The sequence below is a fragment of the Nerophis lumbriciformis genome, linkage group LG28, assembly GCF_033978685.3.
Source record: "Nerophis lumbriciformis linkage group LG28, RoL_Nlum_v2.1, whole genome shotgun sequence".
NCBI lineage: Eukaryota > Metazoa > Chordata > Actinopteri > Syngnathiformes > Syngnathidae > Nerophis > Nerophis lumbriciformis.
In genome coordinates, this window is record NC_084575.2 from 7,053,904 (window position 1) to 7,072,778 (window position 18,875).

An 18,875-nucleotide genomic window follows, 5' to 3' on the forward strand; every position below is an offset into this window, starting at 1 on the left:
TGATCGCCCCCACTTCTCAGTGTGGCGAGTTGGAGTACTACAAGAAGCACTCTCATACAGTGCTTAAATCTGTATTTTTAGTCTTATTATCAAGGAATAATGAGGTCACACTTATATTAAAACATTAATGCTAAGGTTTCGTCCAGTAGTGGCCCGGTGATGATGATGATGATGATGATGAGGATGAGGATGTATCTGTGCAAGTGAACAATTGGATCCACAAGGGACAACAACCCTTTCCACAGACTACACACACACATCAGAAACATAAATGTTAGAAGCCTACAACAATATATGTGAAGAAGACTTTAGGATTAAAAGTGAAGATGTGAGGTGAAATAAGTACAAATGCAGCAATAAAAACAAGCAACTCCACTCACGATGGCTCTAAAGTTCAGTGATGTGTTGCTAACTTCAGCATTTTTCTTCTTTGTTGATGTTTTGCAGTAGTTAACATCCATGATGTAACAATGCTGCTAATCTACCAGAGTCCACATTTTGTTAACCATTTTATTCATTCATACTTTTAGTTGGATAATAAGATCAATAAAATGCAATCAAAAAAATGTGTGATTTTATAAGACACAAAAAAAACACATTTAAATACGATGCCATCTCTTTAAACAATGAGAAAATAAAATAAAATAGTAGCTACATATATAATATTCAATACATGAACACAACTTAAAAAGTAACTACAGGACAACATATAAGACTAGAAGATGAGAAGCACTACATACAAGATCAAATATACATTCATATTAAACATGCTGTGTTTTTAAACTACATTTAGCACAATCACTCTCTAAGCGTTTTTACATCCCTGCAGCTTCCATGACTGTTACACACTTGTGTTTACGTAACTGCTTCTTAGACCTGAACCTTTTAACACACACAGTGCAACTAAACGGTTTCTCTCCAGTGTGTGTTCTCATGTGTGTGGTCATGCGTTGCTTTGTGGAGAAACTCTTCTTACAAACAGAGCAAGTAAAAGGTTTATCACCAGTGTGTGTTATCATGTGCAATATCATTTACCTCTTAGAGTTAAATCTTTTAGCACAAGCTGAGCAAGCAAACGGTTTTTCTCCAGTGTGTGTTCTCATGTGTGTGGTCATGACTTGCTTTCTGGAGAAACTCTTCTTACAAACAGAGCAACTAAACGGTTTCTCACCTGTATGTGTTCTCATGTGTGTGGTCATGTTAAGCTTTGTGAAGAAGCTCTTCTTACAAACAGAGCAAGTAAAAGGTTTCTCTCCAGTGTGTGTTCTCATCTGTGAGGTGATGTTAAGCTTTGTGAAGAAACTCTTCTTACAAACAGAGCAACTAAACGGTTTCTCTCAAGTATGTATTCTCATGTGTGTGGTTACGTAATGTTTTGTGGAGAAACTCTTGTTACAAACAGAGCAAGTAAAAGGTTTCTCTCCAGTATGTATTCTCATGTGTCTTGTAACATTACTCTTCAGTCTAAATGATTTCCCACATTCAGAGCAGTCAACGTGTTTGTTGTTAGTGTGATGTCTCGTATCACCTTTAGAGTCATTTTAACTCTCCAAAGGTTTTTGGATGTGGGCACTGTGATCAGAAGCTGAGCAAGCTAAAGGTTTCTCTCCAGTGTGTGTTCTCATGTGTAAGGTCATGTCACACTTTCTGGAGTAACTCTTCTTACAAACAGAGCAAGTAAAAGGTTTCTCTCCAGTATGCATTCTCATGTGTCTTATACAATGACTCTTCTGCCTAAATGATTTCCCACATACAGAGCAGTCAAAGTGTTTGTTGTTAGTGTGATGTCTCGTATCACCTTTAGAGTCATTTTTACTCTCCAAAGATTTTTGGATGTGGTCACTGTGATTAGAAGCTGAGCAAGCAAAAGGGTTCTCTCCAGTGTGTGTTCTCATGTGTGTGATCATGTATTTCTTTCTGGAGAAACTCTTCTTACAAACAGAGCAAGTAAAAGGTTTCTCTCCAGTATGGATTCTCATGTGTGTGGTCACGTAATGTTTTGTGGAGAAACTCTTCTTACAAACAGAGCAAGTAAAAGGTTTCTCTCCAGTATGTATTCTCATGTGTCTTGTAAAATGACTCTTCCGTCTAAATGATTTCCCACATTCAGAGCAGTCAAAGTGTTTGTTGTTAGTGTGATGTCTCGTATCACCTTTAGAGTCATTTTTACTCTCCAAAGGTTTTTGGATGTGGTCACTGTGATCAGAAGAGTGTGACATCATGTGGTCCATGTCTGACAGTGGAGCAAAGATGCTGTCTGGTTCTGACTTGATATCTTCACAATGCTCTCCATCAGCTTCTGTGATGTGTTGACTTACAAGCTCCGCCCCTCTGTTCTCCTCACTTTGACTGTGATGAAGCTGTGAGGACTGAGCTTCATCTTCATCGTTAGCCTCCACCAACCTTTGAAGCTGCTCCCACAGTTCCTCCTCTTCCTCTTTAATGTGTGGGGGCTCCAGCTCCTTCTGTCCCACACTGGAGCTCCACTCCTGCTGCTTGGAGGGAATCTCTTCTTGACTCTCTGCTGACACCCGCTGGACGTCTGCAGAACAAATGAGGTGTTACTGTATTTTACTTTGCAGCTCTTATGCCAACCATCCACATGATGTGAGGTTGGCCTAATCAAATATATGCATAAAAACTATCATATCTAAATCATTTATAGCTCTTATTACACATCTTACTGGAAGTCTTTTATGGTTGTGGACTTTTATTAACCAACAACAGTACAAACATGAAATATGGTGATGATTGAATAATAGTTAATTAGTTACAGGTCTACTGAAAGTCACTACTACCGACCACGCAGTCTGATAGTTTATACATCAATGATGAAATCTCAACATTGCAACACATGCCAATACGGCCGGGTTAACTTATAAAGTGCAATTTTAAATTTCCCGCGAAATATCCTGCTGAAAACGTCTCGGTATGATGACGTTTGCGCGTGACGTCACAGATTGTAGCGGACATTTTGGGACAGCATGGTGGCCAGCTATTAAGTCGTCTGTTTTCATCGCAAAATTCCACAGTATTCTGGACATCTGTGTTGGTGAACCGTTTGCAATTTGTTTAATGAACAATGGAGACAGCAAAGAAGAAAGCTGTAGGTGGGAAGCGGTGTATTAGCGCCCGGCTGCAGCAACACAAACACGTAGCAGCTACGTCGTAGCCGGTGTTTCATTGTTTACATTCCCGAACGATGACAGTCAAGCTTTACCATTGGCTTGTGGAGAACTGGGACAACATAGACTCTTACCAGGAGGACTTTGAGTTGGATACACATTGGCCTGTGGAGAACTGGGACAACAGAGACTCTTACCAGGAGGACTTTGAGTTGGATACACATTGGCCTGTGGAGAACTGGGACAACATAGACTCTTACCAGGAGGACTTTGAGTTGGAGACGCGCTACTGTGAATACGCAGCTGCGGCTTCCAAACATTTGATCGCTTGCCCGTACGTGCGTGCCGCTATGTGCATGTCACGTACGTAACTTTGGGGAAATATATGTGCTGTATGAACCTTGGGGAGGTGAACGGTACTTTGGGCTGTGGGATTGAGTGTGTTGTGCAGGTGTTTGATTTGTATTGGTGGGTTATATGGACGGGAGGGGGGAGGTGTTTGTTATGCGGGATTAATTTGTGGACCAGCAGCACGCACAATCATGTGTGCTTACGGACTGTATCCCTTGCAGACTGTATTGATATATATTGATATATAATGTAGGAACCAGAATATTAATAACAGAAAGAAACAACCCTTTTGTGTGAATGAGTGTAAATGGGGAGGGAGGTTTTTTGGGTTGGTGCACTAATTGTAAGTGTATCTTGTGTTTTTTATGTTGATTTAATAAACATAAAAAAAACGATACCGATAATAAAAAAAACGATACCGATATTTTCCGATATTACATTTTAAAGCATTTATCGGCAGGCTGATATTATCGGACATCTCTAATATATATATATATATATATATATATATATATATATATATATATAATTTAATGTCATCCAGTATTACAGGGTTTCTGTGTAATACTGGATGACATTAAATTATATATATATATATATATATATATATATATATATATATATATATATATATATATATATATATATATATATATATATATAATTTAATGTCATCCAGTATTACACAGAAACCCTGCTAAAGCTCTTGAGTTTAAACAAATGTGGACCGATTGATACAAAAACCGACAGTAACAATACCAAGTATAATATCAATATAAGGTCGATACAGTGGTTTGATCGATAATTTGTATTATATATAATTTGTTGATTTTGTTATTGTTTACAAACTCAGGAAATAAGTTTATGGTCACAGGAAGACTTTAAGGGCACAAACCAAATGATTTCATTCAGAGCCATATTTAAATATTACATTGATATTCTAACACCTCCATCCTGTGTTTTTGTCTGATTATGATTGCGAACAAAAATTTTATCATTCAATGATCTTGAAACATTTTAAATATCAGTATCCACATTGGTATGACCGATACTGTCCCTGTAACTACTTGGTACTGGATTGATACCTACATTGGTAGTATCAGCCAAAACTAAAGTATCAAACAACAAAACAAGTGATTATTACATTTTAACAAAACAAGTGAATAAGTGATTATTACATTTTAACAAAACAAGTGAATAAGTGATTATTACATTTTAACAAAACAAGTGAATAAGTGATTATTACATTTTAACAAAACAAGTGAATAAGTGATTATTACATTTTAACAGAAGTGTAGATAGAAACATGCTACATTAGAAAGTTCCTAAATAAAAAATATTGTTAATGGAATTATTGAAACATTTCTAGCATGTATTTATGATTTTTACGAGATTTTGATAGAATTTAATACATTCTGAAGCCAGCGTGGCTCGGTTGGTAGGGCGGCCTTGCGAGCAACTCGACGGTTCCAGGTTCGATCCTAGTCACTGCCGTTGTGTCCTTGGGCAAGGTACTTTACCCACCTGCTCCCAGTGCCACCCACACTGGTTTAAATGTAACTTAGATAATGGGTTTCACTATGTAAGTCACTAGAGAAAAGCGTTAAATATATATACTTCACTTCACTTAAAAGGGAACCACACATTTATTTATTTTGACAATCAACTACACATATATTTTTCTTTTTTATGCATTCTAAATAGTAAATAAATGTGATCCAAAGTCTGCTTACAATATTCTGCCTATAAAGAACTTAAAAACATCCAAACACCTCCATTAAGGTTTCATGTACATGCAGTAGGTATATATGTCATTTAGTAACAGGTGCATTTTTAAAATATGTAATATTTACCTATTTTTGCTCATCCATCCATCCATCCATTTTCTACCCCTTGTCCCTTTATGGGTCGCGGGGGGTGCTGGATTGCTCATTAGCGCATTCATTTCAAAAACGCAACACGAGGTTCGCTTTTTTTTAACAACATCTCTGAATATTACACACTGCTGACTTCATGAGAGCCAACAAACATAATAGAACAGCACTTACTGTACAAGGTCTGCTGTCGCTATGATTCAGACTGATAAAATCTAGTTATATTCCCGTTTAGATGAAAAATGATTCATAATCGTCGCACGGAAAAGGGGGGAGAAGCTAAGCGTCTTTTTGTGTTGTTCGCCATTGCCGGGTCTAAATTGGCTGTCAAATGTTACCAACTTGTCAGAGAACGTCCTCATCCTTCTACTATCCAGGTGAGAGGCACGATTCATGATCTGGAATAATCTTTCACCAGCACCGAGGTGAGGAAGGAGCTCGCCAGTCGGTGATGTCAACATAGACACACAAGCTATAAATAGTTTGTCTGCGTTAGCACTTATAATAACAATATCAGTAATACTTGCTTGCTATTCAAGCCACAAAATGCAAATGGAGTATTATTGGCCCTTTTTGGATGGTTATAGAGGACCTCCCTTTGGCTCTTTTGCAAGTGGACTTTTATTTACATTTATGAGTTACAATGTGATTTTAAAACAATATATATCCACCATCATGTATTTTATAATGATTGTGAACGACAGAAAAAATCCCCCAAAAAGTGCAGTTCCCCTCTAAATTCCAATGATTAGATTTAAGACTTGAAGTGTATGAGCATGAAGTGATGAAGCCTACTTGGATGAGTCTTCTAAGACAAAGTGAACAGTCCAGTTATGATGGATTGAATGCCCTGAGAATAAAATGATATGTGCTTACTTGGACTGTGATGAAGCTGTGAGGACTCAGGTGCTTTGTCTTCATGCTCTTCAGTCTTCACAGAGACAACAGTCAGTGGAAACTTGCTGACATCATCCTCCTCTTCCTCTTTCCTGTGTGGATCCTCATCTTCCTCTTTCATGTGAGGGGGCTGCTGGACGTCTGTTGGGTAAATAAGTAAATAAGATAAAGAGAGAATAGAAATACAAACCCCGTTTCCATATGAGTTGGGAAATTGTGTTAGATGTAAATATAAACGGAATACAATGATTTGCAAATAATTTTCAACCCATATTCAATTGAATATGCTACAAAGACAACATATTTGACGTTCGAACTGATAAACATTTTTTATTTTTTTGCAAATAATCATTAACTTTAGAATTTGATGGCAGCAACACGTGACAAAGAAGTTGTGAAAGGTGGCAATGAATACTGATAAAGTTGAGGAATGCTCATCAAACACTTATTTGGAACATCCCACAGGTGAACAGGCAAATTGGGAACAGGTGGGTGCCATGATTGGGTATAAAAGTAGATTCCATGAAATGCTCAGTCATTCACAAACAAGGATGGGGCGAGGGTCACCACTTTGTCAACAAATGCGTGAGCAAATTGTTGAACAGTTTAAGAAAAACTTTTCTCAACCAGCTATTGCAAGGAATTTAGGGATTTCACCATCTACGGTCCGTAATATCATCAAAGTGTTCAGAGAATCTGGAGAAATCACTGCACGTAAGCAGCTAAGCCTGTGACCTTCGATCCCTCAGGCTGTACTGCATCAACAAGTGACATCAGTGTGTAAAGGATATCACCACATGGGCTCAGGAACACTTCAGAAACCCACTGTCAGTAACTACAGTTGGTCGCTACATCTGTAAGTGCAAGTTAAAACTCTCCTATGCAAGGCGAAAACCGTTTATCAACAACACCCAGAAACATCGTTGGCTTCGCTGGGCCTGAGCTCATCTAAGATGGACTGATACAAAGTGGAAAAGTGTTCTGTGGTATGACGAGTCCACATTTAAAATTGTTTTTGGAAACTGTGGACGTCGTGTCCTCCAGACCAAAGAGGAAAATAACCATCCGGATTGTTATAGGCGCAAAGTTGAAAAGCCAGCATCTGTGATGGTAGGGGGGTGTATTAGTGCCCAAGACATGGGTAACTTACACATCTGTGAAGGCGCCATTAATGCTGAAAGGTACATACAGGTTTTGGAGCAACATATGTTGCCATCCAAGCAATGTTACCATGGACGCCCCTGCTTATTTCAGCAAGACAATGCCAAGCAACGTGTTATATCAACGTGGCTTCATAGTAAGAGTGCGAGTACTAGACTGGCCTGCCTGTAGTCCAGACCTGTCTCCCATTGAAAATGTGTGGCGCATTATGAAGCCTAAAATAGCACAACGGAGACCCCCGGACTGTTGAACAACTTAAGCTGTACATCAAGCAAGAATAGGAAAGAATTCCACCTGAGAAGCTTAAAAAATGTGTCTCCTCAGTTCCCAAACGTTTACTGAGTGTTGTTAAAAGGAAAAGCCATGTAACACAGTGGTGAACATGCCCTTTCCCATCTACTTTGGCACGTGTTGCAGCCATGAAATTCTAAGTTAATTATTATTTGCACAAAAAAAAAATAAAGTTTATGAGTTTGAACTCCTCTCTGAGCTGCCACCTTAACGTGGTAGAGGAGTTTGCGTGTCCCAATGATCCTAGGAGCTATGTTGTCCGGGGGCTTCTATGCCCCCTGGTAGGGTCTCCCAAGGCAAACTGGTCCTAGGTGAGGGATCAGACAAAGAGCAGCTCGAAGACCTCTATGAAGAACACGAACAAGGAACCCAGATTTCCCTCGCCCGGACGCGGGTCACCGGGGCCCTCCTCTGGAGCCAGGCCCGGAGGTGTGGCACGATGGCGAGCGCCTGGTGGCCGGGCCTGTCCCCATGGGGCCCGGCCGGGCACATCCCGAAGAGGCAACGTGGGTCCCCCCTCCAATGGGCTCACCACCCATAGCAGGGGTCATAGAGGTCGGGTGCGATGTGAGCTGGGCGGAAGCCGAAGGCAGGGCACTTGGCGGTCCGATCCTCGGCTACAGAAGCTAGCTCTTGGGACGTGGAACGTCACCTCGCTGGGGGGGAAGGAGCCTGAGCTAGTGCGTGAGGTGGAGAAGTTCCGGCTAGATATAGTCGGACTCACTTCGACGCACAGCAAGGGCTCTGGAACCAGTTCTCTTGACAGGGGCTGGACTCTCTTCCACTCTGGCGTTGCCAGCAATGAGAGGCGACGGGCTGGGGTGGCAATTCTTGTTTCCCCTCGGCTCAAAGCCTGCACGTTGGAGTTCAACCCGGTGGACGAGAGGGTAGCCTCCCTCCGCCTTCGGGTGGGGGGACGGGTCCTGACTGTTGTTTGCGCTTACGCGCCCAACGGCAGTTCAGATTACCCACCCTTTTTGGATTCACTCGAGGGAGTACTGGAGAGTGCTCCCCCGGGTGATTCCCTCGTTCTACTGGGGGACTTCAACGCTCATGTTGGCAACGACAGTGAAACCTGGAGAGGCGTGATTGGGAAGAATGGCCGCCCGGATCTGAACCCGAGTGGTGTTTTGTTATTGGACTTTTGTGCTCGTCACGGATTGTCAATAACAAACACCATGTTCAAACATAAGGGTGTCCATATGTGCACTTGGCACCAGGACACCCTAGGCCGCAGTTCCATGATCGACTTTGTAGTTGTGTCATCGGATTTGCGGCCTCATGTTTTGGACACTCGGGTGAAGAGAGGGGCGGAGCTTTCTACCGATCACCACCTGGTGGTGAGTTGGCTGCGATGGTGGGGGAGGATGCCGGACAGACCTGGCAGGCCCAAACGCATTGTGAGGGTTTGCTGGGAACGTCTAGCAGAGTCTCCTGTCAGAGAGAGTTTCAATTCCCACCTCCGGAAGAACTTTGAACATGTCACGAGGGAGGCGCTGGACATTGAGTCCGAGTGGACGATGTTCCGTACCTCTGTTGTCGGGGCGGCCGATTGGAGCTGTGGCCGCAGGGTAGTTGGTGCCTGTCGTGGCGGTAATCCTAGAACCCGTTGGTGGACACCGGCGGTGAGGGATGCCGTCAAGCTGAAGAAGGAGTCCTATCGGGTTCTTTTGGCTCATGGGACTCCTGACGCAGCAGACAGGTACCGACAGGCCAAGCGGTGTGCGGCTTCAGCGGTCGCGGAGGCAAAAACTCGGACATGGGAGGAGTTCGGTGAGGCCATGGAAAAAGACTTCCGGACGGCTTCGAAGCAATTCTGGACCACCATCCGCCGCCTCAGGAAGGGGAAGCAGTGCAGTGTCAACACCGTGTATGGTGGGGATGGTGCTCTGTTGACCTCGACTGCGGATGTTGTGGATCGGTGGAGAGAATACTTCGAAGACCTCCTCAATCCTACCAGCACGTCTTCCTATGAGGAAGCAGGGCCTGGGGAATCTGTGGTGGGCTCTCCTATTTCTGGGGCTGAGGTTGCCGAGGTAGTTAAAAAGCTCCTCGGTGGCAAGGCCCCGGGGGTGGATGAGATCCGCCCGGAGTTCCTTAAGGCTCTGGATGTTGTGGGGCTGTCTTGGTTGACAAGACTCTGCAACATCGCGTGGACATCGGGGGCGGTACCTCTGGATTGGCAGACCGGGGTGGTGGTTCCTCTCTTTAAGAAGGGGAACCGGAGGGTGTGTTCCAACTATCGTGGGATCACACTCCTCAGCCTTCCCGGTAAGGTCTATTCAGGTGTACTGGAGAGGAGGCTACGCCGGATAGTCGAACCTCGGATTCAGGAGGAACAGTGTGGTTTTCGTCCTGGTCGTGGAACTGTGGACCAGCTCTATACTCTCGGCAGGGTCCTTGAGGGTGCATGGGAGTTTGCCCAACCAGTCTACATGTGCTTTGTGGACTTGGAGAAGGCATTCGACCGTGTACCCCGGGAAGTCCTGTGGGGAGTGCTCAGAGAGTATGGGGTAACGGACTGTCTTATTGTGGCGGTTCGCTCCCTGTATAATCGGTGTCAGAGCTTGGTCCGCATTGCCGGCAGTAAGTCGGACACGTTTCCAGTGAGGGTTGGACTCCGCCAGGGCTGCCCTTTGTCACCGATTCTGTTCATAACCTTTATGGACAGAATTTCTAGGCGCAGTCAGGGCGTTGAGGGTATCTGGTTTGGTGGCTGCAGGATTAGGTCTCTGCTTTTTGCAGATGATGTGGTCTTGATGGCTTCATCTGGCCAAGATCTTCAGCTCTCACTGGATCGGTTCGCAGCCGAGTGTGAAGCGACTGGGATGAGAATCAGCACCTCCAAATCCGAGTCCATGGTTCTCGCCCGGAAAAGGGTGGAGTGCCATCTCCGGGTTGGGGAGGAGATCTTGCCCCAAGTGGAGGAGTTCAAGTACCTCGGAGTCTTGTTCACGAGTGAGGGAAGAGTGGATCGTGAGATCGACAGGCGGATCGGTGCGGCATCTTCAGTAATGCGGACGCTGTATCGATCCGTTGTGGTGAAGAAGGAGCTGAGCCAGAAGGCAAAGCTCTCGATTTACCGGTCGATCTACGTTCCCATCCTCACCTATGGTCATGAGCTTTGGGTCATGACCGAAAGGACAAGATCACGGGTACAAGCGGCCGAAATGAGTTTCCTCCGCCGGGTGGCGGGGCTCTCCCTTAGAGATAGGGTGAGAAGCTCTGCCATCCGGGGGGAGCTCAAAGTAAAGCCGCTGCTCCTCCATATCGAGAGGAGCCAGATGAGGTGGTTCGGGCATCTGGTCAGGATGCCACCCGAACGCCTCCCTCGGGAGGTGTTTCGGGCACGTCCGACCGGTAGGAGGCCACGGGGAAGACCCAGGACACGTTGGGAAGACTATGTCTCCCGGCTGGCCTGGGAACGCCTCGGGATCCACCGGGAGGAGCTGGACGAAGTGGCTGGGGAGAGGGAAGTCTGGGCTTCCCTGCTTAGGCTGCTGCCCCCGCGACCCGACCTCGGATAAGCGGAAGAAGATGGATGGATGGATGGATGGATGGATGGAGTTTGAACATCAAATATCTTGTCTTTGTAGCATATTCAACTGAATATGGGTTGAAAAAGATTTGCAAATCATTGTATTCCGTTTATATTTACATCTAACACAATTTCCCAACTCATATGGAAACAGGGTTTGTAGTTTTGACTGACACTGTTAACACAATGACATTATTTGTGTTCTTCCGTTAAAAGTGTGTAGCAAAACAACCAATAAAAACACGGGAAATACCTCCTTTTTACCTAAAATGAATTCAAAAGTGGCACAGTGAGAACAAAAACAGACTTGGAAATTTGATGGGGGGCAATTTGAAAAGTTTTTATAAGTACGAGGCAGCATTGATTGAGGCATTCTTAACTTTACACTCACTGATGTGTAAATATTTTATTGTGTATACGGTCTATGACACCTAAACTTTATCTCTAAACTTAACCACAATCTTGTAATGACATAGTCATTACCATCATTTCAATATCATGGAAATAAAAAAATCTAATTCCAAAATCACTTAAATTGTATGTTTTTGTCATCATGCAAAATACTTCTTTGTGGTCATTTTGTTGGCTGGGCCAAAAGGAACTTTTACCAAAACATGTTTTACTATGTGGTGTTTTTATGGGGTATCTCCATCAACAATTCCTCTTTAGGAATTGGAGACCATCTACGACATGCTGAAGGAAAGCCAGTCACCTTTATGCTCTTTTAATTAATTTAAAGCGTTGACTACTTTGGTAACTGAAAATAAATGTTTACTTTCACTTATTGTTGCATGTAAGTCAGAATCAGGAAGTGAAATAATTAGATTTGATTACAGTATAAAATGTTTTTTGGTGAGTGTGTGAGTTTTGTGTAAACATGTTGATGCAGGGGGCAGCACAGTGGAACAGGGGTTAGTGCGTGTGCCTCACAATACAAAGGTCCTGGGCTCGGGATCTTTCTGTGTGGAGTTTGCATGTTCTACCCGTGACTTCTTGGGTTCCCTCCGGGTACTCCGGCTTCCTCCCACCTCCAAAGACATGCACCTGAGGATAGGCCCCTCCCACCTCCAAAGACATACACCTGGGGATAGGCTGATTGGCAACACTAAATGGTCCCTAGTGTGTGAATGTTGTCTGTCTATCTGTGTTGGCCCTGTGATGAGGAGGCAACTTGTCCAGGGTGTACCCCGCCTTCCGCCCGAATGCAACTGAGATAGGCACTAGCACCCCGAACGGGACAAGCAGTAGAAAATGGATGGCCCGATGGATGTTGATACAGGTTTACATCTTCTTGGGGACTGGAACACAGATATGTCCCGAAAGGATGCACCCATTTTTAAAACCTTCACTAAGCTGTGTCACCAACATTGTCTCATTTAAGCAAACTACCAGGGTGAGTGAGTCCTTTTAAACCTTCATAGACCTCGTTGTTACTTCTGACCAGTCTAAGATCACCACAAGTGGAACTACTGTATGCGGCTTAAGTGATCATTCCATCATTTTCTGTACCCATAAAGAACATAGAACCGAGGCTTATGACCACAAAACAAGTGAAGCTACAATCCTTAAAACCTAAACTAGCAAGGCTATCAATGACAAACTGGCACATTAAGACTCGCCTGGTACTTGCAAGTACACAGGTTTTTGGGTCAATTCCTAACCTCAGAAAAGTAGATAACTTCACAGTCAAAGTGGGTGACAATATTATAACAAACAAAAATGAGATTACCGTATTTTCCGCACTATAAGGCGCACCGGATTATAAGGCGCACCTTCAATGAATTGCCTATTTTAAAACGTTGTTCATATATAAGGCGCACCGCATTATAAGGCGCATAGAATAGACGCTACAGTAGAGGCTGGGGTTACGTTATGCATCCATTAGATGGAGCTGCGCTAAAGGGAATGTCAACAAAACAAATAGTGATTGTACTGACACTTCTACTTGCTGCTCTCTGTTCAACAACTCACTGTTCGACTTTGTCCTCCAACTGTAGCCATCTCGCTTTGTTCCCTCGGAAACTCTGTTTAGTCTTCTTTACTTGGCGCAGGTCATCATGTTGCTTACTCCTCTTACGCACCATTGATTCGTTTATGTTAAATTCTCTCGCTGCTGCTCTATTCCCGTGTTCTACTGCGTGACTGATCGCCTTGAGTTTGAACTCTGTGTCGTAAGTGTGTCTCTTAATAGGAGCCATTTTTCTTCTTCTTCTACGGTAAGCAGCCGCAGACTTCATTTCCCCCCGTAGAAAAAGAAGCGCTTCTTCTTCTACGGTAAGCAGCCGTAGCACACTACTTCTTCTACGGGGGAAAATGAAGTCAGCAGCTTCTTACCGTAGTTGCGAGACCTGTTGTGGCTCAATATTGGTCCATATATAAGGCGCACCGGATTATAGGGCGCACTGTTAGCTTTTAAGGAAATTGGAGGTTTTTAGGTCAGCCTTACAGTGCGGAAAATACGGTACCTATTTTGGCTGCATCGTAGAGACTAATCTCTCCAGTGAAAAAATTACTACTAAGGCAGTCAAATAATCAACTGACGAATTCTGTTCTTACTAGTGGTGTCCTGATACCAATATTTTGGTACCGGGACCTGTACCAAAATGTATTTCGATACTTTTCGGTACTTTTTGATACTTTTCTAAATAGAAAGGACCACAAAAAGTGCATTAATGGCTTCATTTTAACAAAAAAATCTTAGGGTACATTAAACATAAGTTTCTTATTGAAAGTTTGTCCTTAAATAAAATAGTGAACATACTAGACAACTTGTCTTTTAGTAGTAAGTAAACAAACAAAGGCTCCTATTTTAGTCTGCTGACGTATGCAGTAACATATTGTGTCATTTATCTACCTACTATTTTGTCTACATTATTAAGGACAAGTGGTAGAAAATGTATTATTAATCTACTTCTTCATTTACTGTTAATATCTGCTTATTTTCTGTTTTAACATGTGCTATCTACACTTCTGTTAAAATGTAATAATCACTTTATCTTCTGTTGTTTGATACATCACATTAGTTTTGGATGATACCACAAATTTGAGTATCAATCTGATACCAAGTAGTTACAGGATCATACATTGGTCATATTCAAAGTCCTCATGTGTCCAGTGACATATTTACTGACTTTATAAACATAATATATTTTTTTTAAACAAAAGAAGATGTTGTGATGCCAAAAAGTATTGATATAATCATAGAAGTAGTATATTTTACAGGCGGTATAGTACCAAATAGGATTCATTAGTATCGTGGTACTATACGAATGCTGGTATACCGTACATCCCTAGTTCTTACATAGTAGGATCACCCCGCTGGTGGGTAGAAATACACGTAAGACTAACACAAGCACTCATTTAACCCCACTTTGACTACAGAGTTCATGTTTGGTACCGTGATGCCTTAAAAGCCCTGAAAAACAAACTCCAGACAGCCAAAACAAAATGATTGGGCTTCTACTCAACCGTCCATCTCGGGCTCACATTTCCACCAACCATTTCAGAGTACAGCTTCTTGCAGTTGATATGGTGTACAAGATACACCATACCACTAAAATCACCATGTATTGCAACTACCCAGAGGTAGTTGTACAAATCACATTCAACCCAGATTTCTCCGAAAAAATTTTTAAATCATTTTCCTGCTATCCCACCAAAATGTGGAACTCCCTATCAAAAAGAGAATACATTACAGGTACCGGCTACTCGTAACTGGGACTATACAACGCCTTTTGCTTATTGTAAATTATATTTTCATTTATTTTCTTGCCGTATATTTGTATTTTAAATGCTAATTTCTACATAGTAATGTGAGTTAAAAAATATTTTAACTGAAACCATCTCAGGCTTTCTTGTAGCAGCAGGGTTTCCCGCAGCGTTTTGTTGTTAAGGCGGCCGCCTTAACAACAAAGAGCCACCGCCTAAACTAACATCTTAACAGGATCTCCAGCCACACGTGAGCATTTAAAGAAACTATTACTGTCCCCAAGCAAACGCATACACTGAGTGTCATACACATGCCAAAATACTGGGGGCGCTGTAGCCTAGGACTTAAGACCATTTTAGCCAATCAGAAACATCCAAAACGTCATTTCTGGAGGCGGCATATAGAAAAAATGGCGGGTCACGGCAACAAAGAATTATATATGTGGACTGACAGAGAAGTAGAGCTACTTTTAAGCATCGTCTTGGAGCTTAAAGTTAACACAACTCAACATAGTGTTGACTGGTAAACTTGCCAGTCCAAGTCTGGTGACATTCTTACCCTATTTTGGAACGGTACGGACTTGGAGGGACATCTGAGGAATTTCCTCATCGGAAAGAGGACATGACAAAAACAACTATCGACACTAAACTGAAAGTGATTGGTGGAAAGTACAGACAAGCAGTGGACGCAGGTGGAAGAAGTGGTTACGCTAGAGTTGTTTTGCTGTACTTCCAACTATGCCAGCAGACCTGGGGCGGTTCTCCATCAACTACATCCATTCCATTTGGAATAGAAACATCAGATATTGACACAAGCTCTCACAGGAGTTGGGATTCTCCATTGACCCTTGACAGCCTGGTCACAGACAAAGATATGCCCAATGATGTACAAGAGCGGCAAGGTTCCAATAGGAACTATCCACAATCTTCTGTGGTGAAAGAGAGAAGAGCTCTACTTCAGGTATGTGGGCGCTAACTTCATTGCTAGTAAGTAATATTGTTAAACGGCAGATAGATGTGGCATCAAAACATTTTTATATGAACTGCACTGCAATTCCAAATGCTCTCAGATGACCACTTTCAACAATGTGGAATCATATTTGTTTGAATATGATCATTGTTTGACAACAGTGTGACAAAAATACTTGCTTTGGAATCAGAAGTCAAGATGGCAAGCATGTATTAAAGTTCAGCTGTTTTACATGTATTTAAATAGGCTTGTATTAAAAATGCTTTGAGTAGTTTCTTGTAATAAATAATATTGAGTTAAGTAAAACTGCAGTTGCATTAAATTTTTTTTTTTTCTGTCAAAATTTAAATAATAAAAAGTGTTTTATTGACACACATTGTTTCCTGACGATGTTGACGGCCATTTGACATGTTGTAAATAACATGTCACTATCTTACACCTGTGCTAAAGTGGGTTCATTCCAAATAATGTATTCATGATTATTGAATGCCATTTTGGCAAGACACTTCAGCCCTTGCTCCTGATGGCTGCTGGTTAGCGCCTTGCATGGCAGCTCCCGCCATCAGTGTGTGAATGTGTGTGTGAATTGGTAAATGTGGAAATACTGTCAAAGCGCTTTGAGTACCTTGAAGATAGAAAAGCGCTATAAAAGTATAACCCATTTATTATTTAGTAAAAATCCTCATAATTTTTTTTTTTTCACTAGGCAAAACTCGACAGCCACAAGCATGACAGACTAAAAGGAAAACTTCCAATGGAGACAAAGTTGCTGAATGCAGTAGAAGACGACATCCAGATAAAGAAGAGACTTCTGGACATGATGGAGACATCAGAGAAGCCATCGTCGACAATTTAGACAAACTAAAATCAAATTACTAAGTCAAAATATTGACTTACTAAGTCATAATAATAAGATACTTAGTATCTCAGGTAACTAGGACTGTTTTGTGTTTTGTTTGTACTTTACGGAAAAAATATGGAGATTTATATCGTATATCATCATTCTGCAAATGGAGCGGAAAACACAACCAAAAATTGTAGGCTTCTTTATTTCTCTAATATTTTTATTTATTATAATATATTGTTATTTGGTTATTTTTTAATAAACAATGTGTTCAATGTATTCAGAGTCTGTAGTCTATTGCCCCCCCAGGCTGTGGTGGCAGCGATGAGGTGGAGACGTGATGGTGGTGACAGGCCGCCTATCCCGGGAGACGCCCCCTCCCACCACCTTAACTAACACATTTTCTGGGGGAAACACTGAGCAGTGAATGTGTACCGTGATGAAAGTGTAGCCTTTCTTATGCAAACTCCTCATAACTCCTTCAAAAACAATCACACATTGTTACAAACTGAGAGGAACATCAACCTCAAACTGTCTCGTTTTCATGAAGAATCTAAATGAAAGCATTGCATCATCCCCACAAGACAAACCATCTTCCTATTCAGTTCAACTTAAAGTACCAATGATTGTCACACACACACTAGGTGTGGCGAAATTATTCTCTGCATTTGACCCATCACCCTTGATCATCCCCTGGGAGGTGAGGGGAGCAGTGAGCAGCAGCGGTGGCCGCGCCCGGGAATCATTTTTGGTGATTTAACCCCAAATTCCAACCCTTAATGCTGAGTGCCAAGCAGGGAGGTAATGGCTCACATTTTTATAGTCTTTGGTATGACTCGGCCGGGGTTTGAACTCACAACCTAACCATCTCAGGGCGGACACTCTAACCACTAGACCACTGATTGACCATCTATTGAAGAAAGGTGTTATTAATCATATATTAAGTTAGTAAACACGTGAGAGTAAGAAGTCAACAAACCTGTTCTGTGTAACACAACTTGATGTTTCTTGAAAACAGCATCCAGTAGTCGATTGTTCTCCTCCTTTGTTCTAGAAAGTTCCGCCTCGTATTCTGCTATCGTTCTTTCTAACACTACAAATATTTCTTCAACGGCAGCAGTTAGTCGCTGATCCACCAACGCTCTCAACATGTGTAATGTAGACATTTTCACACAATCGCAACACTTTACTCTCACACTTGATCTCTACTTAGCGATGTGTTGATAACTTCTGTTAGCAGCTAACAAGCTAAGCTAACTAGCGAGCTAAGCTAACTAACAATAAACGAGCACGAGAAGCAGCAAAGTGCTTCTAGCACATCGAGACGATTTTATCCTTAAAATAAAGACTCAAAGATGTATTTTATACGACGTAAATATTTCAAACTGGAGAACAAATAATAAGACTGACTTATTAGCGTCCTTCTGGCTTCTTTCTGCGTCAATGTGCTTTCACGACAGTTGGCACGCTTGACGTTACAAGACGGTTCTGCTCTCGTCTCTGACTGCTCTGCTCTCGCGAGATGTGTCATGCGCAGAAGACTCAAAGCTTTGTAGTAAATCAGGAGCGTGATCACTTTTTGATTTTCTACATTTATTTTGCATTATTGACTTTGTTAAAATTGTTGTTTGTAATAAAATGATTATTTTTTTTATTTTGTAGTAATTGTTTCAATAACTAAAATTATGTATATATTGTTATATTATTCACCAATAAAACGATACATTTTGGTCCCGTGTTTTATTCTGATGACAATGAGGTAAAAGGCATAGTGAAAGTGAAACTAAGCTACTGCCTCTCGCCGACACGTCAATTTATCGTGCGGTAGCCAAAAGTCACCAGTAGATGGCAGTACAGTATTGTAAAGTCCTACATATAGTACCATTGAAATGTTGCTGCTCATATAAATAAAACGCAAAATCCTTTATTTTGACAAAATACCTCTAGTAGTGATACAAATGTGCTCTGGCAAAATAATATTATTTCCTTTGTCTGGCTCGAAAGAAGCTATGAAAATAAACATGACAAAAAATGTGTAAATCTCCGCCATTTTAGTTTTACAAAAAAAAAGTTATCAGGAAAAAAAAAAATTGTAGATGATGTGAAAGGACCAAAT

The 18,875-nt window shown here is 42.0% G+C and overlaps 1 protein-coding gene across 1 annotated transcript; it reads right to left on the bottom strand.

Moving 5' to 3' along the window:
• Nucleotides 1-600: 600 nt before the first annotated feature.
• On the bottom strand, nucleotides 601-18,206 carry LOC133570535 (uncharacterized). Its single transcript, XM_061923220.2, has 3 exons — nucleotides 17,739-18,206; nucleotides 6,227-6,388; nucleotides 601-2,542 (listed from the first exon to the last, which is right to left on the bottom strand). The coding sequence occupies exons 1-3, from the start codon at nucleotides 17,923-17,925 to the stop codon at nucleotides 1,542-1,544; spliced, it is 1,350 nt and encodes a 449-aa protein (XP_061779204.1). The 5' UTR covers nucleotides 17,926-18,206; the 3' UTR covers nucleotides 601-1,541.
• Nucleotides 18,207-18,875: the final 669 nt, after the last annotated feature.